This window comes from Acipenser ruthenus, chromosome 20 (genome assembly GCF_902713425.1).
Source record: "Acipenser ruthenus chromosome 20, fAciRut3.2 maternal haplotype, whole genome shotgun sequence".
Lineage (NCBI taxonomy): Eukaryota > Metazoa > Chordata > Actinopteri > Acipenseriformes > Acipenseridae > Acipenser > Acipenser ruthenus.
The window spans coordinates 15,277,919-15,304,421 of NC_081208.1; the positions used below are offsets into that span (position 1 = coordinate 15,277,919).

General features: G+C 44.2%; 1 protein-coding gene across 2 annotated transcripts; it reads left to right on the plus strand.

Annotated features, from left to right (window-relative positions):
* The first annotated feature begins 294 nt into the window (after positions 1-294).
* Positions 295-23,773, plus strand: LOC117969606 (C-type lectin domain family 4 member E-like). 2 transcript variants are annotated; one of them, XM_058993554.1, is made up of 6 exons: positions 295-409; positions 710-826; positions 6,511-6,762; positions 16,042-16,193; positions 20,839-20,951; positions 21,678-23,773. In XM_058993554.1, the coding sequence occupies exons 1-6, from the start codon at positions 307-309 to the stop codon at positions 21,868-21,870; spliced, it is 930 nt and encodes a 309-aa protein (XP_058849537.1). In that variant the 5' UTR covers positions 295-306; the 3' UTR covers positions 21,871-23,773. The 2 variants fall into 2 exon arrangements, with proteins under 2 accessions (XP_058849537.1, XP_058849538.1); XM_058993555.1 differs by lacking the exons at positions 295-409; positions 710-826 and adding an exon at positions 5,845-6,125.
* Positions 23,774-26,503: the final 2,730 nt, after the last annotated feature.

The window sequence follows — 26,503 nt, forward strand, 5'->3', positions numbered from 1 at the left end:
GAGTTTAGCATGAATGGGGATGTTTAACCCCATCCATGCTGCAAAACAATTAACAATAAAAAACATGTTTTTTACATACAAAACAGTACATTTAAATAATAATAATACAACAAATACAAACCAACACAAAACATGAAATAAGCACAGGGGCGGGGAGTACCCAGTCACAGATGGGCAGCAGTAACACTGCATCACACAGACTGTGAAACCCCAGTTCCTCTAACCCCTGCCCAGCCCTGCAGAGTCTGTACTGTTACTATAACAGTCAGAACTTCCTCTCTAGCTCACTTCTCTACAGCACTAGTAATGGAGATGGACAGCATTTACACTGGGCTGCAGAAACCCTCGGAGGATGTCTACTCCACAGTAAACCAACCCCAGGGCAAGAGAGCAGGTGCACAACAAGGGGGTAAGTACCAGGGGTCACATTTAAACGTGTCCCACTTCACTTTACTATTGCTAAAAGTTTAGCCATTCACTGAAAGGTTTTTTTTTCAAGTAATAGAAGCTAAAGAAATACATATTGCTTCACATGTGCCTGACCCGACACACCACAAAGTACTGAACAGCAAGCAAGAACCACTCTGAATCATTGCAAAAATCACAACCACACGAGGGGCAGTAAAACACCAAAATTAGAACACGTGGAAATTCTTCCTCTACCTGTTGATTGAGTGTGTGTATCCTGAGCTGTGTTCTCTCTCCTCAGACCCCACCCTGCCTGTGAGTGCTGCTGGCAAAGCCTCTTCATACAGACAGCCTGCACTGGTTCTCCTCATCCTGTGCTGTCTCTTACTGGCTGCCATCATCTCCCTCGCTGTCTACCGTGAGTATTCAAACACTGCTGTGTTGTCTGTGTTGAACCCGGGTTTGGATGTGAGTGCTGTTGTAATATTTTGCCCTTTTAATTACCTCATCACATGGGAGTGGTACTGTGTAATTGCCTCTTCACATTGCAGTGGTACTGTGTAATTGCCTCTTCACATTGCAGTGGTACTGTGTAATTGCCTCTTCACATTGCAGTGGTACTGTGTAATTGCCTCTTCACACTGCAGTAGTACTGTGTAATTGCCTCACCACATTGCAGTGGTACTGTGTAATTGCCTCACCACATTGCAGTGGTACTGTGTAATTGCCTCTTCACACTGCAGTGGTACTGTGTAATTGCCTCATCACATTGCAGTGGTACTGTGTAATTGCCTCATCACATTGGAGTGGTACTGTGTAATTGCCTCTTCACATTGCAGTGGTACTGTGTAATTGCCTCTTCACATTGCAGTGGTACTGTGTAATTGCCTCTTCACATTGCAGTGGTACTGTGTAATTGCCTCACCACATTGCAGTGGTACTGTGTAATTGCCTCACCACATTGCAGTGGTACTGTGTAATTGCCTCACCACCTGCTCATGATAATCAGGCTACACAGAGGTATATCCCAATCGGTAATGGATAACATTTCTATTTCAGGGAACCAGGGTTATGATATATAAACTAACGTGCAGTACCATCCTAATAAGAACTGATAAAAAAAAAAAAAGCAGCATTTTTAATTCTGTGCATGCTACATTATATATATATATATATATATTATAGTCAAACCTGTATTTAGAGACCACTCAAGGGACAGTCTAATAGTGATCTCTTAACACAGTTGGTCTCTTAAAAGAGGGCCCATAACTTATTTTCTATTTGTCTCTGGCATGCTTTCCTGTATTTATGTGTGTCTTACATACACTGTAAAAGTCAGAAGATGTAATATGAACAAAATGAGGTATGTCATTGTGGCAAAGTGCCCCCCTGTGTATGTTATATGTTACGTGTTGTGTGTAAATGTTGGTGTATAAGCATTGGTACACGGGATAAAAGCGGGTCTGTGTTTCACGTGTGTGTAAATTGTGTATTTGTATTTAGGCACGGGGATGGCACATCACATCACGTGCAAGTAAAAAGTAATAATATGTGAGCACGGGGAATTGCACTTTAATTAATTCACGTGCAGTTGTACCGAGATTCCAATTGAATGATTGACTAGCAATCGAGTCTTGGTACAACTGCATAAAAGCTGCATGTTTTCACTCACTGGGGGTTGGTGTTCGGTGAGTGGAGAACGGGAGAGAGAGGAGAAAAGAAAGGAAAGGAAAGTAAAGTAATTGGTGTTTTCACTCACCGTGTTTGTCCGTTTGTCTGTTCACTGTATAGTCTGTTTTGTTTGTCTCTTTATTTTGGCGTATAGTGCCGTGTCCCGTGTTTTTGTGTTCAAACCTTTTATTTTCTGTTCTGTTCTGTTAATTATTAAATGCTGAGCGCGATCACGCGCTCAGCTTAACCAAAACTCCAAGTCTCTGTGTGTTAATTCCTGGTTCTGGTCTGACACCACCCACTCCGGCCGTCTTTGTGACAGTCATTTAATAACATTCATTTAGAACATGCATTTACAAAACAGATTATTTTGTGAAAGTAATGAATGATTGCCTGTCTGAGGTCACACAAAATATTTTAAATCCTTTGCAAATTTCAATGTCTGCCTTTCAGGCAGGTGTTGATTCATTGCGTCCTCAAACCAACGCCAGCATAAGCATAAGATCGTTGAGGCTGTGTGGTCCAGTGGTTAAAGAAAAGGGCTTGTAACCAAGAGGTCCCCAGTTCAAATCTCACCTCAGCCACTGCCTCATTGTGTGACCCTGAGCAAATCACTTAACCTCCTTGTGATCCGTCTTTCCGGTGAGACGTAATTGTAAGTGACTGCAGCTGATGGATAGTTAACACACTCTGTCTGTAAGTCACCTTGGATAAAGGCGTCTGCTAAATAAACTAATAATAATCGTTTTCGATTACCGCGCACATTGTTTTCATACTCTTATAAGTATGGCTTGAATTTTTCTGTGTTTATTTTCCTTTTAACGGGTTGCCTTTAAGTCTTAAGCCGCTACATCCTAATTATGAGAACATTCTGTTAAATTAGCGGGAAAGAACAACACAACACAAAACGGACACATTGGAAGCTACCTAGTTCCCAGGCAACTGCGAGAACGAAATGCAAGTTACAGTAGCATCTGGAAGTGATTAATGTCATTGCTTGCTCTTGTGTTCGAATATCATGATTGAAACAGAATCAGCAAGTCAATCAGGACGTCGAGGTAAAAAGAAGCGACTTTGTTTAGTAATTAACCGTTTAATTAACATATTGAATCGGCTCAAAACACGGTCACGTGAACAAAAATAAAACCCTGAATTTGTCAGCAGTTTTTCTGGCACTTACTGTCTTTACAAGTACCTTTTACGCCCCTCTTGTCCCGCCGGCGGAACACGGAACTGCACGTAAATATTATATTTCATAACTCATTTTTAATATTATTACAAAAGCAAAAGAGAAAAAAGCTGACTCGATATCAAAATCGTTGTTTTCCTACCGTCAAACAGCGAAGGAATTTTTCGAATCCGTCATTTCACCGCTGAGATATCCCATTCACAATGTGTCTAGTACCCCCATGCATTCAAAACAAAAGCAATCGACTAGCTTGCGTTTTGCTGCTGTGGTCTTACAACCTTCATGACGATGAAATCTCCCTGATCACGTTGTAGGGGAGGTCACAAGCGTTCCATTCATGCCTTTACTGTGTTTGTAACCCAATACATCACAGAGTAATTGATGTGCAAACAAACACGCCCACCTCTTGAATGAGAGAAGGGAAAAAAAAAAAAAAAGAAAAAAAAAAGAAAAACCTTTCAAAGGCAAATGCTTGTGGCAATGGCTAGCCTGTGAGGTGCCAGAAGATAACATCCCTTTTAGAACTTAGTATATCAATTGACATAAAGATTTACACAATGTTTATTTTTGGAGAGGTTTGGGGACCCTTGGGCTTAGCTTTGTAAAAACTCCTGTAGAATTTGATCCCTTTGTTCAAACAGTTCCAAATTTTTACCCAGTATATTAGACATGTTGGTGAAGCACTGGAAAAAAAATCTGGCTCTTTTCATATGCTACAAGTTGAAAAAATGACTATAGAACATAAAAAAATGAAAAGCGTTTGTTGTTTTTTTATGTATTTTTTCTGGATATCTCCTTCCAGTGTGGTACTGAGTAAGACTTTTATCACACCTGAGGTTTTAGTCTTGATGCCCAAGGGGTTACCTTGAATTCAAGCCCTGAACCATGCCTGTGCTGTCTATACTTTGGAAGATATTGTGATTTATTTAAGGGCACAGCCTCCCAGGAGGAAATTGTCTGTGAGGGGCTGGGGTTTTGAGAGGTTAATAACTTTAATTCTGTCATCTAGCGAGGACCTTTCGTTTCTCCACGTTCTCTCTTCCTTTACAAGAGAGCGCTGTTTTACTGATTACGGATAAAAGACCCTAAAATGGCTACCGTATTCCTTCGAATTTAGGATGTACCATTTAAAACCATCATTTTCTTAAACACTAGCCCTGTGTAAGGGTGCTTAATACAGGTTTGAGTCAGTTGCTGGGTAAGAGAATTGTGGTCGCGTAATACAGTTAAATAAAAGAACAGATATCACTGGGAGGAGTTTAAAGTGGTCACTTAGAGCAGGTGGTCGCTAAATAAAGGTGGTAGTATGAGCAGGTTTGTCTGTATAGAAGTACCCAAAAGTTATTTTTGGAACTTGAGTAACGGGTTAGCCAGTTAAAGAGTTCTTATTGGATTTACAAATATTCAGTATAAAGTTAATCTGGGTATCAATATTGTATTAGCAGTCATTCAACTAAACATCAAAAGTTATACAGGAGTGGAGAAATTTCTAAGTGCAACTAAATAGAAATAAAACCACACAAACACGCATAATAAATATGAAACTCAATGCAACTATGGTACACAAATCAAAATGAAATCAAACATAACAATCCAACACAGGGTCAAATCAAAATAACAACCTGCACACGAATCTCTATTGGAATACTCAAATCAAAAGTAAAATACAAATCAAACTCCAAACGTGCAATCTAACACGCTCGTTTCTCCTCAATCCTTTACAGGTAGCTAGTTTAGAGTATAGATCAGTGTTATATGTAATAACGTTGATTCTAAAATATATATTAAGCAAACCCAGTAGTTTAGAAATAACATTTATCTAGAAAACGTATTTAAGAGTTTAATATCTGTTATAAAGTCTGTTTAACAATACCCACAATAAATACACAGCGTCTGGTATATCACAGTTTAAAATACAAAGGGCAGTCGCACATAGTATACAAGGGGTGGTGTTTTATAGACTGTCTACTGTACAGACTAAAACCATTTAAAACCAAAGCATACAGTACAATTCAGTGCAACCCTGCAGCAGCTAGTAAGCGCTCCGCAGAGCGAGCAGTACTATAAAAAACAAACAAACTGACAGTAATACTCGTTTCGCAAGACAGGGCTACCGGTATCGGTAACCAAACAGCACTGGGGTGCGGTGCTGCGGCTCACAAGGCGATACTCCGCTGGATGCCGGCTTAGTTAGAGTAGCATTGTTTCAGCACGAACCAGAAAGGGATTGTGAAAGCCCCTAGCCCCTAGCCCCTAGCCCCTAGCCCCTAGCCCCTAGCCCCTAGCCCCTAGCCCCTAGCCCCTAGCCCCTAGCCCCTAGCCCCTAGCCCCTAGCCCCTAGCCCCTAGCCCCTAGCCCCTAGCCCCTAGCCCCTAGCCCCTAGCCCCTAGCCCCTAGCCCCTAGCCCCTAGCCCCTCTTTACTTTCTCCAGTTTTAAATGCATCGGGTCAAAGTTGATAGGCCGAGCTTCAGTAGGCTTCCTGCAGTTGAGCCAATAGCAGAGTAGTATTAGCGGTTGCCGAGGCAACAGGTACGCAGGTTAATAAAGCACAGGCACACAACACGGAAGCAGATTGCAAGGCTGGACCAGAGAAGGAGCAGCTTTGTAGAAATCTATGACGTCAGCACATTTAAAACGGCGATTCTACTGTAAAAAGCAAAATACATAGCCCCACCTAAACACACGCTACATCTTATATCTAAAAAAGCAAAGTATGCATGAACATGGAAACAACGTATTATTACTTTTTAAATATCAATTCATTATATTCAGTGCAGCAGAGTTATCAAAGAGGAAGTGAGAATTTGAGCACAGTTATTGATTTACATGACAGCAGCATTACCGCTTCTCAGACAGGTTTGTTTGGTACTTCTCGTTTACATAGATAACGTATCTACTTCATTGATAATCTATTGTGTCCAGATAATGATTTATAATACAGTTAGTTTTCCAGTTTATACAGCCTAGTACTTGTACCGCAGTTCAAAGGTCAAGTTCAAAGCTGGGTCATTTGACTCGGCACCTGACAATGGATTCTCACATCACCTGCCTGAAAAACAATGTTCTATCTATTGCACCATTGGATCTGAAATACAATGAAGAACACATATTGAAGGAGAGAAGGACAAGGTCCTTCAGTTTAGCAGCACACTTTTATGCTGTTTATATCTAATCAGATTTGAACTCCCTGCTTGAGAAATCGATTGCCATGTAAAAACATTTTTGCAATTTTTTATTTCAGATTTAAAATCTCCTAAAGAAGACCAAGAAAAATATATCGTCCAACTGAGGAATGTTTCTTTATTTTATGGTCAATTGGAGTCGAAGCACTACATCTTGACCAGTCAATACAGCAGACTCAATGAAACCCATTCAGAACTGCAGAGCAACTGCAGCAGACTCAATACATCACTATCTAAATGCAAACAAGAGAACGAGAAGCTGTCCCTGAAATCCTCAATCTTGGATAAATATTGTCCTCTCCCTTTGAATGGTGAGTTATTTTTATGTTTTTTTACATTTGTATTGAAACTTGGTTAAGACTTTCTTCAGCGATTGAGGGATTCATAATATGGGATATATGGAGTCTATCAGTCTGTATGTCCCATTAGATTTTTGCATTTCTCTAGAGCTGTGATCAAAAACCCAAATGTGACCACAATTTTACTTTTGTTAACTTTAATATATAGTATGACTAGATTTCCTTTTAGTTTCAGTATCTAGTGTTTTAAACAGTATATTCCAACTATTGGTTTAATTGTGTTAAACAATCACAGTCACCTCCCTCTAGCTGTAGCTCTGCTTCCCTCTACAGCAACACCTCCCTCTAGCTGTAGCTCTGCTTCCCTCTACAGCAACACCTCCCTCTAGCTGTAGCTCTGCTTCCCTCTGCAGCAACACCTCCCTCTAGCTGTAGCTCTGCTTCCCTCTGCAGCAACACCTCCCTCTAGCTGTAGCTCTGCTTCCCTCTGCAGCAACACCTCCCTCTAGCTGTAGCTCTGCTTCTCTCTGCAGCAACACCTCCCTCTAGCTGTAGCTCTGCTTCCCTCTGCAGCAACACCTCCCTCTAGCTGTAGCTCTGCTTCCCTCTGCAGCAACACCTCCCTCTAGCTGTAGCTCTGCTTCCCTCTGCAGCAACACCTCCCTCTAGCTGTAGCTCTGCTTCCCTCTGCAGCAACACCTCCCTCTAGCTGTAGCTCTGCTTCTCTCTGCAGCAACACCTCCCTCTAGCTGTAGCTCTGCTTCTCTCTGCAGCAACACCTCCCTCTAGCTGTAGCTCTGCTTCCCTCTGCAGCAACACCTCCCTCTAGCTGTAGCTCTGCTTCCCTCTGCAGCAACACCTCCCTCTAGCTGTAGCTCTGCTTCCCTCTGCAGCAACACCTCCCTCTAGCTGTAGCTCTGCTTCTCTCTGCAGCAACACCTCCCTCTAGCTGTAGCTCTGCTTTCCTCTGCAGCAACACCTCCCTCTAGCTGTAGCTCTGCTTCTCTCTGCAGCAACACCTCCCTCTAGCTGTAGCTCTGCTTCCCTCTGCAGCAACACCTCCCTCTAGCTGTGGCTCTGCTTCCCTCTGCAGCAACACCTCCCTCTAGCTGTGGCTCTGCTTCCCTCTGCAGCAACACCTCCCTCTAGCTGTAGCTCTGCTTCCCTCTGCAGCAACACCTCCCTCTAGCTGTAGCTCTGCTTCCCTCTGCAGCAACACCTCCCTCTAGCTGTAGCTCTGCTTCTCTCTGCAGCAACACCTCCCTCTAGTTGTAGCTCTGCTTCCCTCTGCAGCAACACCTCCCTCTAGCTGTAGCTCTGCTTCTCTCTGCAGCAACACCTCCCTCTAGCTGTAGCTCTGCTTCCCTCTACAGTGCAGGAAGCAGCAGTTTATCTGTAGTGTTGCATTTGAAATAATTGCATTACCTGATTTAACATTAGAAAAGAGGGGGGTGGGGAAATAATGTTAATAAAGCTACTAAGAGGTAAGAAAATGTAATATATTGATTAAGTCCAGTGCTGCTGTATTTCACAATTATTATACAATGAAACCTAACTAACATAGCACATTCTAATCTCTAGTACCTGTCTGTGTACAGTACTTTGGGGTAGGACTGTGCCTTATTTAACAATTTTGAAACTGGCGTACCCTGACCCTGGTGTTTCCTGTGTCTATCAACTAAACAGAAATTGAGAAAAAACAGTATAAATGGCTATGCTGTTTTGTGTAGTGAGCTGTAATGGAGCTTGAAGAGATCATTCATAATCCACTACTGCAGGAGATCAGCATGTCTGCCTACAGAGTGCCCCTCCACCTAGTGGCTAAACCTGCAATTACAGTGCAATTAGAGGTCTGCTTGGGCCTAAATTTAAAACCCGATCCGAGCCCGAACTAGAATATACAAACTACACATGACCCGAGCCCGAACTAGAATATACAAACAACACCTGACCCGACCTGAGCCCGATCTAGAATATACAAACTACACCTGACCCGACCCGAGCCCGAACTAGAATATACAAACTACACCTGATCCGACCCGAGCCTGAACTAGAATATACAAACTACAACTGGCCCGACCCGAGCCCGAACTAGAATATACAAACTACACCCAACCCGACCCGAGCCCGAACTAGAATATACAAACTACACCCGACCTGAACCCGAACTAGAATATACAAACTACACCCAACCCGCCAGATTTCCATTACACGAGAGTAGATGTTAAAACTTCATGCTGATTTGAACTCGGCTCTCGCCAAGATAAGCACCAACTAAGACGTAGCTTTACAGTAAACTAATGTGATCTATATGTGTCTCCATCCATTTACGTTTCCTTCCATATGATGATGTAGATATCCTTCTGTCTGGTGTTAATGGCTGAAGTGTAATGCTGGCTCCAGGGATCAGCTTATTTTGCCTCCCTGGCGCATCAACATACACAACGGCTGTGATGCTGGCTCCGGGGATCAACCACAGTGCGGCCTCCCCAGCGCATCAGCATGACAACCGTCTGGATTGAGCTAAGTAGGGTACATCTCTGGGGTCTTCAAGTGGGCACCTTCCATCCTCAGTGTTTCGTCGACCAGCCCACGACACCTCAAGAGGGCTCGACGGTGATTCTGGCGTCCCAGCATCACCCCCCTCCGTCCCCCACTCAACTCAGCCCAGCTTACTTACCTGTACATCAGCGTTTCTTTCTTTCTATTGTGCTTGAGATCCCCAGCCAGATTCTTTCCGTCTCAACCACAGCCAGTTGCTGCTCCTCTCTGCTGCTTCAGATAAGTTCTTCACTGTGCGACGCAACTCTTGGCCACTGAATCCGACGTCTCTGAGAAACCGGGTTGTAGAGTGTGCCACAAATCCTCGACAACCCACCTCAACTGGGTAAACCCTGACTCTCCATCCTTGCTGTTCCACTTCAGTGGCTAGTTGAGCATACCTCAGTTTCTTCCTCTCATACACCTCATCTACAACATCCTCCCATGGCACTGTTAACTCTACCAGGTGAACAAGGCATGCTGATCCAGACCACAAGACAATATCTGGTCGAAGGTTAGTGGTGGCAATCTCGGATGGAAAAATAAGCCGTTTACCAACATCTGCCAGCATTTAGCAGTCTCTAGCAGCTTCCAGTTGTCCTGGGCGAGGATTGGTTTTAACACCATTCTTGGTGGTTGCACTCCTGGGCGGAGGAATGTTGTCTTTTGTGTGTAATTTTTTGATGGAACAGGTGGCAACTTATTGGTCATGTTATGCTTGTCTTCCAATACTAAGGCCAAACATCGCAGCACCTGGTCATGGTGCCAAGTAAACCATCCTTGGCTAAGAGCCACCTTACATCCTGTCAAAATGTGCCTTAATGTTGCAGGTGATGAACACAAAGGACATGAGGGATCCTCTCCTACCCAGAGGTTTAGGTTCTGTGGTGATGGGAGAACATCATATGTTGACCTGATGAGGAAACTGATCCTGCTCTGTTCCATTGACCATAGGTCTTGCCAGCCAATCTTGCGTTGTTCCACACTCTCCCATCTCATACATTCTCCCTGCTTGGCCTGGGAAATGGCCTTTATACACCTCATCCTCTCCTCCTGCTTTTGCACCTCGTTGACTACCAGCTTCCTCCTTTGAGCTGGGGCTGCCTTGTGCCATGTAGGAGGAGCTGAACTGAGACCAAGACCCCCTCTTCCATGCTAAACTTGCCCCATGATATCACCAATTCGAAGGGCAGCCTTTGCATCTTCCACAGCTTTCTTTGCCACCCACTTTCTTCCAGTTTTCAACACAGGTGCTGCCTCCCTTATGCATTTGTCACGTGATTCTACTAATGTCATTTCCAGTCTGACCTTGGCGCACTTAAACTCCTCGGTTAGAGCGTAGACTGGTAGCTGCAGTATTCCCAACCATTTCCTGATGTATGAACTGATTAAAGCTTCCAGCTTCTCTACTGTTGTCAAAGAAACCTCGTACACAGTCAGTGGCCACAGCAACCTCGGCAGTAGACCAAACTGAAAGCACCAGTGTTTTAGTTTGCCTGGTAGAGCGCAGCTGTCTATGCTTTTCAACCCTTCCACTGCTTGTTGTCTAACTTCTCCCACACGAACTGTGTCCTTTAGATCCCCGTCGTACCATCTCCCAAGACTCTTCACTGGCTTCTCAGACACTGTTGGTATTGCCTCACCATAATGAAGAATGTTTTATCGACTACTTTGCCTTTAATTATAGAGATGCTCCTTGATTTAGAGGGCTTGAATTGCATTCGTGCCCATTCAATGTTATTGGTTAATTTGCCCAATAACCGATTAGTGCAGGCTACTGTTGTAGTCATGGTTCTCATGTCATCCAGGTATGCTCGAATTGGTGTGTGACAAGGAATGACCGAGGTTGAGACTCAGAGACAGTTTGAAGTTCAAAATAAAGCTTTTTAATAAACAAAAATACAAAATAAATAGGCACAAGGGCCAAACAAAAAGGTTTCAAAAACCCTGCTCTGCCACACACCTCCCTCCACGTACAAAGTACGGAGGCCGCAATCAGCCAAACTCCCCCCCCCCCCCTTTGAACCCAAGACCTCCCCCCAAGAGTCCCCTTATGTCCCTTGGGTGGGCTATTTCAGCGGGCGGTGGTGGGCGGGGTTGATGCCAGATCCCCCAAGCTTCCTTCAATAGCGGGGGCCCCGGACCTTCAAAGTACATGAATGCTGGTAGGGAACCTGGACCCTCCAGCAGGTGCAGCGATGGTGGCACCTCTAGTGGCGGAGGCAGGAACGGCGGCCCGTCTCCCTCTGGTGGCGGAGGCGGGAACGGCGGCACGTCTCCCTCTGGTGGCGGAGGCGGGAATGGCGGCCTGTCTCCCTCTGCTGGCGGAAGCGGGAACGGCAGCCCATCTCCCTCTGGTGGTGGAGGCGGGAACGGCGGCCCGTCTCCCTCTGGTGGCGGAGGCGGGAACGGCGGCCCATCTCCCTCTGGTGGCGGAGGCGGGAATGGCGGCCCGTCTCCCTCTGCTGGCGGAAGCGGGAACGGCGGCCCATCTCCCTCTGGTGGCGGAGGCGGGAATGGCGGCCCGTCTCCCTCTGCTGGCGGAAGCGGGAACGGCGGCCCATCTCCCTCTGGTGGCGGAGGCGGGAACGGCGGCCCGTCTCCCTCTGGTGGCGGAGGCGGGAACGGCGGCCCGTCTCCCTCTGGTGGCGGAGGCGGGAACAACAGCTTGTCTGTCTCTGCTGGCGGAGGCGGAAACAACAGCTCATCTCCCTCTGCTGGCGGAGGCGGAAACAACAGCTCATCTCCCTCTGCTGACGGAGGCGGGAACAGCAACTCTGGTCCTTCCGGCGGTGCTGGACCCTCTGGACCCCCTGGCGATGCGGGACCCCCTGGCCCCTCTGGCGACGCTGGACCCTCTGGACCCCCTGGCGGCGCAGACAGGCAGGCAACCCCAGGCGATGCGGACAGGCGGGCAACCCCAGGCGATGCGGACAGGCAGAAAACCCCAGGCGATGCGGACAGGCAGGCAACCCCAGGCGATGGAGGGAGAGACAGCTCCGGCTGTTCCCCCTCTGCTGGCGGTGGAGGGAGAGACAGTTCCGGCTGTTCCCCCTCTGCTGGCGGTGGAGGTGGGAACAGCCTGTATTCTTCCCCTGCGGGTCCCTTCAGCCCTGGGCCTATGGGCTTCCCCTTCTCGGGCCGTGGACGCACCGACTCCTCCCGCTCGGGCCGTGGACGCACCGACTCCTCCCACTCGGGCTCCTCCCCCTCGGGCTGTGGACGTTCGGGCTCCTCCCTCTCGGGCTGTGGACGTTCGGGCTCCTCCCTCTCGGGCTGTGGACGTTCGGGCTTCCCCTCTCTGGGCGACGGCAGCGGCTCCCCCTCTCTGGGCGACGGCAGCGGCCCCCATTCTGGCTCTCGGGACGGCGGCTCCTCCCCTTCTGGCTCTCGGGACGGCGGCTCCTCCCCATCTGGCTCTCGGGACGGCGGCTCCTCCCCTTCTGGCTCTCGGGACAGCGGCTCCTCCCCTTCTGGCTCTCGGGACGGCGGCTCCTCCCCTTCTGGCTCTCGGGACAGTGGCTCCTCCCCTTCTGGCTCTCGGGACAGTGGCTCCTCCCCTTCTGGCTCTCGGTACGACAGCTCACCCCTCTCTGGCTCTCGGGACGACAGCTCACCCCTCTCTGGCTCTCGGGAAGACAGCTCTACCTTCTTTGTTTGAATGACTGGGGCCTCTCCCATATCTACCGCCAGGTAGTTAACGACCATCAGGGCAAGCTCTGCGAAGGACGCCGGGTGATGCTGTTCCTCCCACTTTTACCACCTCCCCCCATCTCGACGCCACAGCGTATTGATAACTATGGGGAGGTCGTGGAAGAGGTCCGCCTCAGGGTGCATCAACCAGTCCCATATTTCCTGGGATGGTGGTGAAGGCGGTGATGTTGGAAGTGGTGGGGTGGCTGCCGAGGATGGGGTTTGCAGCTGCTCCTGGTCCGGATTGTGGGGGCATCCTGCCCAGTTGTGACCATCCGCCTCACAGCGCCCACACCAGTCAGCTGGTGGCCCATCTGGACAGGACCTCCACCGATGAGCACCAGGGAAAAAGGCTGGCTGGGTCCTCCAGCTTGGGTGGCTGTTGTTGCAGCAGCTTACATTTCTTCGGCTGCTGCATCTCCTGCCTTTGCCGCTGTCTGCTCTTCCTCCCCATTTTTTTTCAAAAAAAAACCTCACAAAATTCAAAAAACAAAACAAAAAAAAATACTGCCCTGAGCCTCCAGGTGGCGTTATCCCACTTCTTATACCAACTGTGACAAGGAATGACCGAGGTTGAGACTCAGAGACAGTTTGAAGTTCAAAATAAAGCTTTTTAATAAACAAAAATACAAAATAAATAGGCACAAGGGCCAAACAAAAAGGTTTCAAAAACACAAAACAATCAACACAAAACAAAACTTACAAAATAAAGCTTCCAGGCTGGGCATTGCCTTGACTGGTTTCAATAACACAGCACAAACAAAAACACTCTTCTTCTCCTTCCAGAACTCTCTCTCCAACTGGGAGGCTGAGGCCTCCTTTTATGCCAGGTGGCTAAGTCCATAATTGAATAATTAATTGACTGATTGCTCCCACCTGAAGCAATCAATCTGGGCAGGGAGGAGAATTTAACTCCTTCCAAATCCAGGAATGTCACATGGAGCTCCTTCCTCTCCTTTTTAGCTGATTGAATTTGTTGCCAGATCACATTGATGTGTTCTAAGCATCCTGGGAAACCTGGAATGCCCGCTTTTTGTATTGAAGTGTCAATGAAGCAGTTCTTTAATAGGTAAGTTGACAATCTCTGAGCAATAATGCTGAAGAAAATCTTGCCTTCTACGTTTAATAGGGAAATAGGACGAAACTGACTGATGCTTGTAGAATCTTTTTCTTTAGGTATAAAGACTCCACCTGCTCGGTGCCATGCTCTTGGTACAACCTGTTTTTCCCATGCCACTTTCATCAACTTCCACAGAATTCGTAGAACTCCTGAAGCACTCTTGTACACTCTGTACGGAACTCCATTAGGCCCTGGAGATGATGAAGCCCTTGCTTTTTTCACAGCTCGCTCTACTTCTTTCCACTTAGGTGCGCAGTCCTCCATTTGGTATTCTGGTGGATTGATAGGTGGGATGTCTGATGGAATTGACATAGGCTCCTGCCTTTTTGAATCTGTATGTGTTTCCTCCAAATATCTCACCAGCTCAACCTTAGATGCTTTTAGTGTGCCATTCTTCTCACTGGTGAATAACTTCTTTACAAATTTGAATGGGTCTTTATAAAAGTTAGTTCTCGCACGCTCCTTCTTTTTTGGAGCGTTTCCATAGGCGCTCAGCTCTGCGCAATGTTGCAAGCTTATCTTTTATGACCCTTTGTTAGAGATTGAGTCCCTCCTTCTGACTTTGTTCTGCTCTTCTCCATTGCTTCCTCAGCTGTCTCCTTTCTCTAACTAAGCATTCAATCTCCTGCTGCCGTCTAGACTTTCCAGGAATAGTTTGTACTTTTTCCTTCCTTTTTTCAACTCCAAACCTCTCACTTCCATATGCGTAGATGATGTCCCCAAATTTATCCAGCTTCTTTTCAACTGTTCCACTTAATCTTTCCAATGCAACGCAGAGATCTGTGTTTACTGTGTCCCATGCCGTTTTCTCACAAGCTCTTGGCCATTTAACTCCAGGCTTGTGCCCGTTCTTTTCTCTCTTATGCTGGTTTGTCTGACCGGGTTCACAAGGATCATTAGGTTCATCACTAACTGTGTCCATGCAAGTCCTCCTCACGTCTATGACAGGGGTGCTGATATCCTGCGAACTGTGGTTTGCATCCTGTCACTGGATTTCATTCGACTGACTTGACTGACTTCGTAAGAAGTAATGATCAATGCGAGGCCCTTGTCCCTTCTCCCTCAAGCATTTCATTCTCCCTTGATGAATCTTCAAACCCCTGACCGTTGTCGTCTTGCTCCAGCCGCAGACACAAACCTGGAGTTCCATGTCTTTACAAACTGCAGAATATACAAACTACACCCGACCCGACCCGAGCCCGAACTAGAATATACAAACTACACCCGACCCGACGTGAGCCCGAACCAGAATATACAAATTACACCTGATCCGATCCGAGCCCGAACTAGAATATACAAACTACACCGACCCGACCCCGACCTAGAATATGCAAACTACACACTGTCCCTTGAGACCTTTCCTCTCTCCAGTGCAGTGCTACTCAACTCTGACCCTCGACATCCATTCCAGTCCAGGTCTTTATTCCAAGCAGGTCCTCAGTTAGTGAACTACCTCTTCACAGGTTCAATCTGAGCAGATTCAACTGTTTTAGAACCTGCTTGGAGTAAAAACCAGGACTGGACTGGATCTCGTGAGCCAGAATTGAGTGCCACTGCTCTAGTGTAGCACAGGAATGTGTGAAACAAGCATTTGCATTTAGAGCACCGTGTGATTGGAGAGGTCTGCCAGAAAGCATAACTAATGAGCTCAGCAAAACAGACTTGAGATCATTAGAAACCTGTGCTGGTAATGTGTGTTGTAATTGTACATGATGATTCTGCAATAAGAAGGATTTGACACTTTTTAAAATGCAATTAGAAGTGCATTTGCAATGTGTAACATGAAGCTGTAACTGGATTATGTGTGAGGCTGCCAGCCCCCCTGAACCCCTACCCCCTGGGACCCCCTTGAGAATAAGATGCATCTCACAGGTTACATCCTGGAGAGCTAAAGGGATGAATACATTAATGCATGCATGTTCTTTCTCATTCTACAGACAACAACTGTAAGCTGTGTCCAGAGAAGTGGATGCAGTTCAATGGAAAGTGCTACTACTTCTCAACTGATAATATGAACTGGAACTCCAGCCGTGATAACTGCACATCAATGGGGGGGCACCTGGTGATTATAGAGAGCAAGGCAGAGCAGGTACAGAATAGCAATCAACTTCACAAAGATCCTAATGGAGCTGCACAGTCTGACATCACAGTGTGTAGGAACAATTCAGTAATTGATAATTCAGAGTTTATCTGGGTTGATTAGTTCTCTTATTAATAATATTTAATTGACGTGTTACAAAGAACGAGGATTTACTATGAACACACATTCACGCGCTAGACACAAGGAATGTTTAATAAATAGTAGTATTTTGTTAAGTACACAAATATTAAACAGAAATCAGAAAAGTCAGACTGTAAATCTCTTAGTCTCTAAGAACAAAACACAAGTCAAAAGCTTTCACTGCATTCATGCGGCTAGCAGGGCAATTGAAATATGACACCGCCTATCTCCTCACACACAGGGCAGCAACCTCATCAGCCCAAGCAAGCTGTGACATAGCTAGTAACTTGCTCACACACATACACGCCCACACACACACACACATAATGGAGTATAGATTAAAGATATGGCAAGTTTACTTTTAAAGAAATTCTTAATACAACAATATGAGGTAGATTACTTATAGTTACTTCATCAAGTTTCACTAAAAGTTATTATTATTATTATTATTATTATTATTATTATTTATTTTTTAGCAGACGCCCTTATCCAGGGCGACTTACAATTGTAAGCAAATACATTTCAAGTGTTACAATACAAGTAATACAATAAGAGCAAGAAATACAATAACTTTTGTTCAAGCAAAGTATAAGTGTGACAAACCACACTTCAATAATACAGCAGATAATAGTGATAGTTACATCAGGGTATGATTAAATAGTGATAGTTACATCAGGATATGATTAAGTACAAAGTACTACAGGTTAAACACTTGGCAGATTACAGTATTCTGAAGTACAGGATTAAATGCAGTAAAATAGGGGCAGATAAGAGCAAAATAAAGCACATTTACATGAAGGGTGATAGTGTCCCAGGATACAAACAGAGGAGTTCTACAGGTGCTCTTTGAAGAGGTGAGTCTTAAGGAGGCGCCGGAATGTGGTCAGGGACTGGGCAGTCCTGACATCTGTAGGAAGGTCATTCCACCACTGCGGAGCAAGGGTGGAGAAGGAGCGGGCTCTGGAGGCAGGGGAGTGTAGCGGAGGTAGAGCTAGTCTTCTAGTGCAGGCGGAGCGGAGAGGTCGAGTGGGGGTGTAGGGAGAGATGAGGGTCTGGAGGTAGCTGGGTGCAGTCTGGTCAAGGCATCTGTAGGCTAGTACAAGAGTCTTGAACTGGATGCGAGCGGTGATCGGGAGCCAGTGGAGCGAGCGGAGTAGTGGAGTAGCGTGGGCGAAGCGAGGCAGAGAGAACACCAGGCGGGCAGCAGAGTTCTGGATGAGCTGGAGCGGACGGGTGGCGGACGCAGGGAGGCCAGCCAGGAGGGAGTTGCAGTAGTCTAGGCGGGAGAGTACCAGGGCCTGGACCAGGAGCTGGGTAGCATAGTTGGTGAGGAAGGGTCGGATTCTTCGGATGTTGCTCAGGAAGAATCGGCAAGTGCGTGCCAGAGTGGAGATGTGCTGGGAATAAGAGAGGCAGGGGTCCAGGGTGACTCCAAGGTTCTTAGCTGAGGAAGAGGGTGAGAGTGTGGTAGATTCCAGAGGAACAGAGATAGAGAGATCAGAGGAGGGGGAGGAGGAGGGAAAGAAAAGGAGGTCAGATTTAGAGAGGTTGAATTTGAGGTGATGCGAGTGCATCCAGGAGGAAATAGCAGACAGACAGGTAGAGATACGGGAGGAGATGGTGGAGTCAGAGGTGGGGAAGGAGAGGAAAATCTGAGCATCATCAGCATAGAAATGGTATGAGAAACCATAGGGGGCCCAGGGAGCGGGTGTAGAGAGAGAACAGGAGAGGACCCTAGACTGACCCTTGGGGGACTCCAGTTAAGAGAGGGTGGGGTGTGGAGGTTGCTCCACGCCAGGTTACCTTGTAAGTGCGGTTGGAGAGGTAGGAGGAGAACCAGGCCAGAGCAGTGCCAGAGATCCCCAGGTCAGCAAGAGATGATAGTAGAATAGAGTGATCAACAGTGTCAAAGGCAGCAGAGAGGTCGAGGAGAATTAGGACAGAGGAGAGAGAGGCAGCTCGGGCACACTTAAGTGAGTTGGTGACAGACAGGAGGGCGGTTTCAGTGGAGTGGGCAGAGCGGAAGCCAGATTGGAGAGGGTCAAGCAGAGAGTGGTTGGACAGGAAAGCAGAGAGCTGGCGGTGTACAGTCCGCTCGAGGGTTATTTCACATGCAAAGTGTGCTTACTAAATTAATGACAGTTAATAACAGTTGGTTTGTCTGATAACAGATTTGTCTTTTGTCTGCTTCCTTTCGCCCAATGACTTGTTGTTGCAGTTGGGACTTGTTGACTTCTATATTTTATGTCTTCCTTGCACCAAACCGCTTGTGTTTGCAGTTTTATGGTTTCTTCACTGTCCTTGTCCAGGTGCCCCCCTCCTAACCCTGGTCATCTTCAGTTCAGTATTCCTGCCAGGAACCAAGGGGCCCTTTTCTTAAGACACAGCAGTTTGCTCTTTTTCTTAAGACACAGCAGTTTGCTGTTTTTCTTAAGACACAGCAGTTTCATTAATTAGTCCAGTTATATCATTAATACACATTCATGTATTGATATCATATTCAGGGAATCTGTCCCACAAGTGTTACAGGGATTGTTGCCAACTGGTCCAGCACAAATTACTGAAATTAATCTACCGTATTTATTTATATATGTGTAGTGCCACCTTATGGATATACCCGACCACGCCACCCCCTTTTAATATATAGGAGAGGGGGATTCCCAAAGTACAGTCTAATACGAATAATCCCCACACACAAGAACCGTTCAAATAAGAGAGGTCGGTACAGTTTAAAATCAAGATTTATTATAAAATGGGAAAAGCCCCAAATTTCATAGAGCACAGATAAAAAACAAAACAAAAGAACAATCTGTTATAATAGGTAATAAATCAACAAATCAATAATACTTAGTCATAAAAGTACAAACAAATAATATGCAATTATAAAGGTTCCAGCAGATAGTATGTAATTGTGGAGATCGGTGAAGGCAGCCCACCACCAAAAGACAGGAGGGCGATAGAGCCACCAAGTGAACAATCACAACAGATAAAAACAAAATCAGTGAAACAAACGCAAATGAAAAACAAAAAATAAACTGAAAACTACAAAATCATCAAAAGTGCAAAATTAAATCAAGAATAACACACAGTGCTCAACCAAATACCAAACAAATCACAAATAAAACACCTTGCAGTGACTCTATCGCTATCCTGAATCAAGAATAACACAACACACACACAGTGCTCAACCAAACAAATCAAAACTAAAACACCCTGCAGTGACTATCACTATCCTGAATCAAGAATAACACAACACACACACAGTGCTCAACCAAACACCAAACAAATCAAAACTAAAACACCCTGCAGTGACTCTATCGCTATCCCAGCAACAGGAAGTGCACCGCCTCCACAAAAATCCACAGACTATAAAGTATGCTATACGCAAATGGTGAATCAGCTGTGTGCAATATTATCTCAAATAACTATCAATTGGTTTGCAAGCGTTGCTAAAATTATATTTAAAAAAAATAACCCGTATTAACACTATCTAAGAAAAACAGTGGGGAGCGTTCTTTATCCTATGAAAAAAGAACAAAAGTTAGCATCTCCCCAAAGGCACGCTACTACCATTGTACAATAGAAATGCTTATAAAATCACAATACCTCAGGCGGGCTGTAACCTACACAGTACATAAACCCACCCTACACAAACCTTTAAACAATCAATCACATTACCTCAGGTAAGTCTGGATTCAAACATCTTTATCAAATACCGGAACTAAAATTAAAGACGTGATTAAAAATATTTCAAAATAACAACGAATCGCACAGGGTGACAGAGAGAGACACAGACACAGAGACAGAGACAGAGAGATAGAGAGACAGAGAGAAAGACACAGACACACAGACACAGACACAGACACAGACACAGACACACAGAGACACACAGAGACAGACACACAGACACACACACAGAGACACAGAGAGACACACACACACAGAGAGACGCGCACGCGCACACACACACACACACACACACACACACACACACACACACACACACACACACACACACACACACACACACACACAGAGAGAGAGAGAGAGAGAGAGAGAGAGAGAGAGAGAGAGAGAGAGAGAGAGAGAGAGAGAGAGACAGAGACAGGAAAGTGTGTGCTACTCTGAAATGACAAACGCTATGGCACTTTTAAAGGTAAGCTAATCATTTCTTAATCGCCCAATCAACAGCACCTGTTGATGGTGTTGATCAGCTACGCTAATTAAGCATCTAAATCAGGGTATTTTAGCAAATCAAGCCCTAATGTTCACTGAATATAATAAAATCAGCAGCACCCGCTACATATGGATAGGTGGAAGATCAACAAATTCCGTTGCTACTGTATGTATGTATATATAGAGGGAAAGAGATTTCAAAAACAGCAAACAGTTCTCTATCCAAGGAGAATCAGGATCTAACAGGGTACTCATCAATCACTAGAAATACTCCATGAAGAATATATACAGACAGGGTTAACACTGCTGAAGAGTCAAAGGTGTGTTTTGTGTTTAGGATTTCTTATCGAGCCAGACCGGCTGTAAGGAATACTGGATTGGACTGAATGATCAGGCTATAGAAGGACAGTGGCGATGGGTGGACAACACAACTCTAAATACTAATGAAACGTGAGTCATTCTCTTTCTGAAATCATTCAGGAAGGTCTACTGTAAAACAGTAAATGACCTACCTTGCAGATAGTATAGCCTAAAGTTTACATAAACTGTAAATAAACTAATTGCAGTCAGTATGCTATCTCTGAGGCTTAAAGTAGTGAAAATGTCTTGCTCACAAACATGTCATGTTTTACAGTATTTTAATGATGTACTCTGTATTAATCCTGCTGGGGCTTTCCCCTCAAAGCGATTTATAGGCTTGTTTATTAATACAGTGAAATGAGGTCCATATATGTTTTAGGTCCGCCACTGTTTAGCTCATTAAAATAGCCCCCTTCGGTTATTACACCCAAGGATGTGCTTCATATCATCTCATTATCTCATGCCACACTCAGCCTTTTAATGCACAAACTGCAATGCAAAGACCATACGCGACTTCAACTTTAAAAAGTGAAATGGTCAGTCCTCCTAAAGCGTGCCTGTCTCGTGAGGATTGTTCAGTGTAAACTGCTGGGGTTACATTCTGAACTCATTTGTTGTCCCTTATTGGGCTTGTAAAGCACTTAATCCTAGGAAAAGTGATGAAGAAAACGATACCTGGAACTGGAGTCCAATTCATGTGTGTTTCATGCAAAAGGATTTTAAACTTTACATTTTCATGCAATTAGTAACCGATATAACGATATTGCATTTTTAAAGCAAGCTTTAATCACACTTTGTGTTCATTTAATATTTCAGATACTGGGGCAAAAGGGAGGATGGTGTAGAACCCGACAATTATACTGGAGAAGATCCACTGGGGGAAGACTGTGTTCATTTTGCTAAGTATAAAAATTTCACACCCGGCTGGTACGATGCTTCCTGTACTCTGGGTTCATATCAAAGGATTTGTGAAACAGTGGCAGCGATTATAAAACCACGATATCTGTAATCCCTCCCTCCCTCAAAACAACTGTAACATCTAATGCTTTTAATCATTTTAATATTCTTATAATAATAATTGACTTGAACTGTTTCTTGCTGAGAACTGAACTTTTTGATGGATGTAATGTCTGAGCGCTTTCAAGAGAGGTAGCACCTGTTCTTGTAAAATAAAGGAGTTACTGACTGCTTGCCCAGTCCAGTTAATCCTGAACATATTCAAGGTAATGTTGATCTAATAGGCATCTTGGTTATCCTTTAGTTATTTTTTTTTATTTTCACGCAGTGTTTTTATATGTATTAAATTAGAATTGACTTTATGATTTTTATTTCTATAAACATCTGCTTGATTTATTATTGGTTTAAGTTTGATCTGATTTGATTGCACTCGCTGACGCTTGTGTTTCCTTTTTTTCGGTTGTTTCGGTTCTGCGTTTCCCCCTCCCCGAGTGCATTGATTGGCCAGCAAGAATGACTTCTGTCTCCAGCCCTAGTTGTCATAGCGAACCAAAGCCAAGTGATGTCATTGGCTGGTTTACAACCTGCTCCTCCAGTGGTCTGTCCTTTCTAATTTCACCACGGCGTTTAAATAATAATAATAATAATAATAATAATAATAATAATAATAATAATAATAATAATAATAATAATAATAATAAACTTTATTTTGTATAACGCCCTTAAAATCAATCATCTCAGAGCGCTTCACAATTAATAGTACAGCAATAAATAAACAGATTATACATAAAAAAGCACAAGGAAATAAAACAATCATAACAATCATAAAAACGCCTTTCTAAAAAAGGAAGTCTTTAAATTAGCTTTAAAACACTCAAAGAAGCCGAGTCCCTGATCTCTAGTGGAATAGAGTCCCATGATTTGGGGCATAGCAACAGAAGGCGCAGGCGAGCAGAAGGGATACACAACAGTGTGAGATCAGCAGAGCGGAGGTTGCGAGTGGGAGGGTAAAAAGATAAAAGATCTGACAGATAAGTCAGAGCTAGCCCATGAAGAGACTCATATGCCAGCATTAAAATTTTAAAATAAATTCTAAACCTGATAGGCAGCCAGTGCAAGGCCTCCAAGACAGGAGTGATGTGAGCTCTTGTCCTGTGATTGCTGTAAAGTGGAGTGGAAAGGGGCCCCCTTGACCCGAGGTAAACTACCAGACCGGACCAGACCAGACCAGAGCAGAGGTTTTAATAGCGTGACACTTTGGTGTTCTTAAGGAGAAGCACAGTTACTACCGACCGGAATAAGAGACCTGTTGGAAGGTGTTCAGAGGGTGTTTGGTGCGGTGAGTTTTTCGAGTGACACGTTTTGGACGTTATGTAAATTATATTTCATATTTGCTATTCGCTTTTAGCTATGTAAAGAAAATCTCTGCTTGTACTGGGTCGAGAGTTTACCTCTGTTACAGTTTTAGTGCATTGTAATTTGTGATTGGTGTGTATGCTGCTGCTTATTGTTTTACTGTATTGTATGTATTTGTATTAAGATATTTGGGTTTGTCTCTGATTTTTTTAAAGGGGAAACTGGGTTGCATAACTTGCTGTATTGTATTAAATTATTATTATTATTTTTTTATCCTCCCCGGATGTGCAGATACTGTAGTTGTGGGTAATTAGTATTGATTTTGCTTGTCTGTAGTGGTTATAGATTTGTTTATTTGCACAGAAGGTATTTGGAGTTTTCACTGCTGTTTGAAATTGTTTGTATATTTATGTTATTTCTATTTAATAATATGTTTCTTTTGCTTTATGACTGCGCTTTTGGGATTTGATATGACTGTAAATTGACTGCAATTTAAGATTTAAGGCAAAATCTAGCAATAGCCTGGTGAGAACCATTTGTGTTAATGTGCTCTCGTATGTATTTTATCCTTGTGTGTGTAATAAACTTGCTGAACGTGATACCTGCCTTGTTTCTCTTCATCTCTCATTACCTTCCACTGCCTCTCTCCTGAATCAAAGAACCTTGTTTTAATTGAAATTCGTTTTTATTGGTGGTGTTGTGCGCCCCTCCTTGATTAGCGAGCAGGGGGTTACAGCTAAGCCCTCTTACCACTCTTTTTGGCTGGTGAATCTCAAACTATTTCTGGGGGTGCAATTCCCTCAGTGGTGTAATCAGCTATAACAATATCTATGCTCTTTCTGTAGTACTAGCCTTATGATTTGAGGGGTGTTACATTCATATTAGAGAAATGTGAATCCAGAGAGATAATTGAAAGGAGCGCAACCTGCTGCTGCTGCTTCTCAGACAATTCATCACTTTCGTGAGATAGTGCCTGAGAAGGATGCAAATAAGAGAGAAAGTAAGGGAGATAAAAAGGTGGGTTAGCGAGCAAGACTGAGACTTGGAGGATAAAACACAGAGCCAGCTGATCTTCCCCGAAGCGACCTACTGTTGCAGGACAGACGCCTGTCGCCTGTGCTCCCTCTAGAATCTGGGTAATATCCATGTTCAGTGTTATAGTGGCTGCTTATATAATTGAATGCATTTCTATAGAGACTCATAATAAAGTGTTGTGATTCAGACGCACCTTCGTTGTTGTGCTTTCCTCCTTCTCCTACATCTTCAGCACCTATTCTGACATCATTAAAAGGTACAGGCACCCTTGCCGCCCCACAATCTTGCACAACTGAATGCAAAAGGCTGATTTTTCAAAACTAGTCTAACATTAAACAGTTTCTAAAGCAAGTCCAAGTCCTGTTTAAGTTAGACTTGGCAACCTTCAAGCCCTGGTCATTATAAGGTATGAGTCCTCATTATTAACTAAAGATAATTACTTTCAAAACCACAATGTAATTAATGGTATTGCTGATCAAACAAACCAGCAGCAGTGTCCAGTGACATCCTGACTTAATGAACAGTGTGGCTCTGAGTGAAAGGACGAAGGCCGATTCTCTCACACTTAGATCCGGAGTAATGTCTTGGCTTCGCCCTTGCACTCATGTCTGTATATTAAATCATTCATATATTTAATGATACATTTGTAGATTCACAATCTCAAAAAGACAAATCTGCTGCTATATGTAATGAATTAGGACCCCCTTTCTATTTCGTAACAAGGGCTGTGTATTGCAAAAAGACATCCCATCTAGTTCAACACTGCTTGCTGTTGCCTACATGTTGTTAATGTTACAGTATGTGTGTTTACTGCAATTGTAGTATAAATCTATAAAGTTTATGCATGTTTTATATGTGTGGTAAAAAAAACAGTAAATGCTACACAACTGTAGACAATCACAAAAAAATAATAAGTGTGTGATACTGTGTTTATTTAAAAAAAAAAAAATCTGAAAACCTGCTGACCACTAACCTTGCAAAATATAATTGAACAAACTTTGATGACTCCCCAGCTTTGAGAAATCAGCCTGTTTGCAGAGAGGGAGGCGTGTGGGCGCCAGTCTGTGAAACTGCAACACAGTGGATAACGTGAGGACTTAAGTTTTCAAAACATTTTTATCTTCCCTTTTTGCTATTTTATGTATTGTGTCAAGCATGTGGACTATGGGCTTGGTTTTTAGTAAATGTTCACTCTATTTCAAGAGTATAAATCTGCTTTGTAAATGTCTCTCTTTCCCCCGTGAATGTGTTTTTGCAGAGCTTTATTTACAGATAGTTCATCAAGAATGAGTTTCCAAGCTTTAAAATCAGTCCCAATGTTTGTATATATTTGAGTGTTAAGGACATTTAAATACTTCTTAAATATGAAAAAGATATCCTGCAAAGTAAACCATTGCATCAATGAGATCTGAAATAAATCACCCCTCCATGCCACTGTACAGAAGAGTGTTTCTCTCCTGTGTTTAGAAGGGAGTTTGTCTCAAATGACCCTGGCCAGTCTCCTGGTGCCTCTTAACCCTGTATCTGCTGCTGTCCCCCTGGGACACCTTTGGAAATGAGCTCCTGAAACTCAAGCAGCCTCAGGGTTTGGGTTCCCGGTTCGTTGTTGTTGTTTCCTGGTGAGACCGCTACTAGGCCAGGGGCTGGGAGATTATTATAGGCTGGACTTAATATTTTGCACTGTCAATATTTTAATTGTGTATTTAATAAAGTATATACCTTTTTACCAAGTACTGCATTGTGTGTGGTTGTGTATGGTGGGTCGGTGCTGGGTTACACTGGGATCCTTGGAGCAGTGGTCGGGTGGACATCCCGACGTTGTGGCCATGGGGCCACTGTTCTGAAGGTAGAAGAATCCGGGGCAGCTTACAGATACGATTTTGTCACGGAGGTCATGAATTTGAAATGGATATAAAACGCATTTGGTTTGGCATTTCCTTTAAAAAATGCAGTACGTCATGTAGTGGAAATACAAATATGCGAGTATGTGTTTGGTTGTGTATGCACACAGCATTTACGTGTAGCTATGTAGGTCAGCTAATGAGATTTGTATTTTGTAGCTGAGCGAGCATGTAAATAAACACAGATCGTATGTTACTGTAAATCCCGGTTGTGATCTTCACATACATACACTGCTTGTCTGCTTGACTCAGTCTCTTCTAGTTTCAATAACACTGATGAAGGCACTAGCCTTGCAACACTACATACTGTGATTGTGGAAAAATAAAATCAAAGCATCCCGGGTAGATTACTCTCAGGGGTTATTTTTTTTGTGCGACACCCACAATCAAACC

What these genes read in the sequence shown, in the direction of transcription:
- LOC117969606 (XM_058993554.1), top strand. Translation starts at nt 307, where the DNA reads ATGGAGATGGACAGCATTTACACTGGGCTGCAGAAACCCTCGGAGGAT. An exon ending in AGCAGGTGCACAACAAGGGG is followed by an intron (nt 410 to 709) that starts GTAAGTACCAGG and finishes CTCTCTCCTCAG; the next exon opens with ACCCCACCCTGCCTGTGAGT. An exon ending in TAGAGAGCAAGGCAGAGCAG is followed by an intron (nt 16,194 to 20,838) that starts GTACAGAATAGC and finishes TTTTGTGTTTAG; the next exon opens with GATTTCTTATCGAGCCAGAC.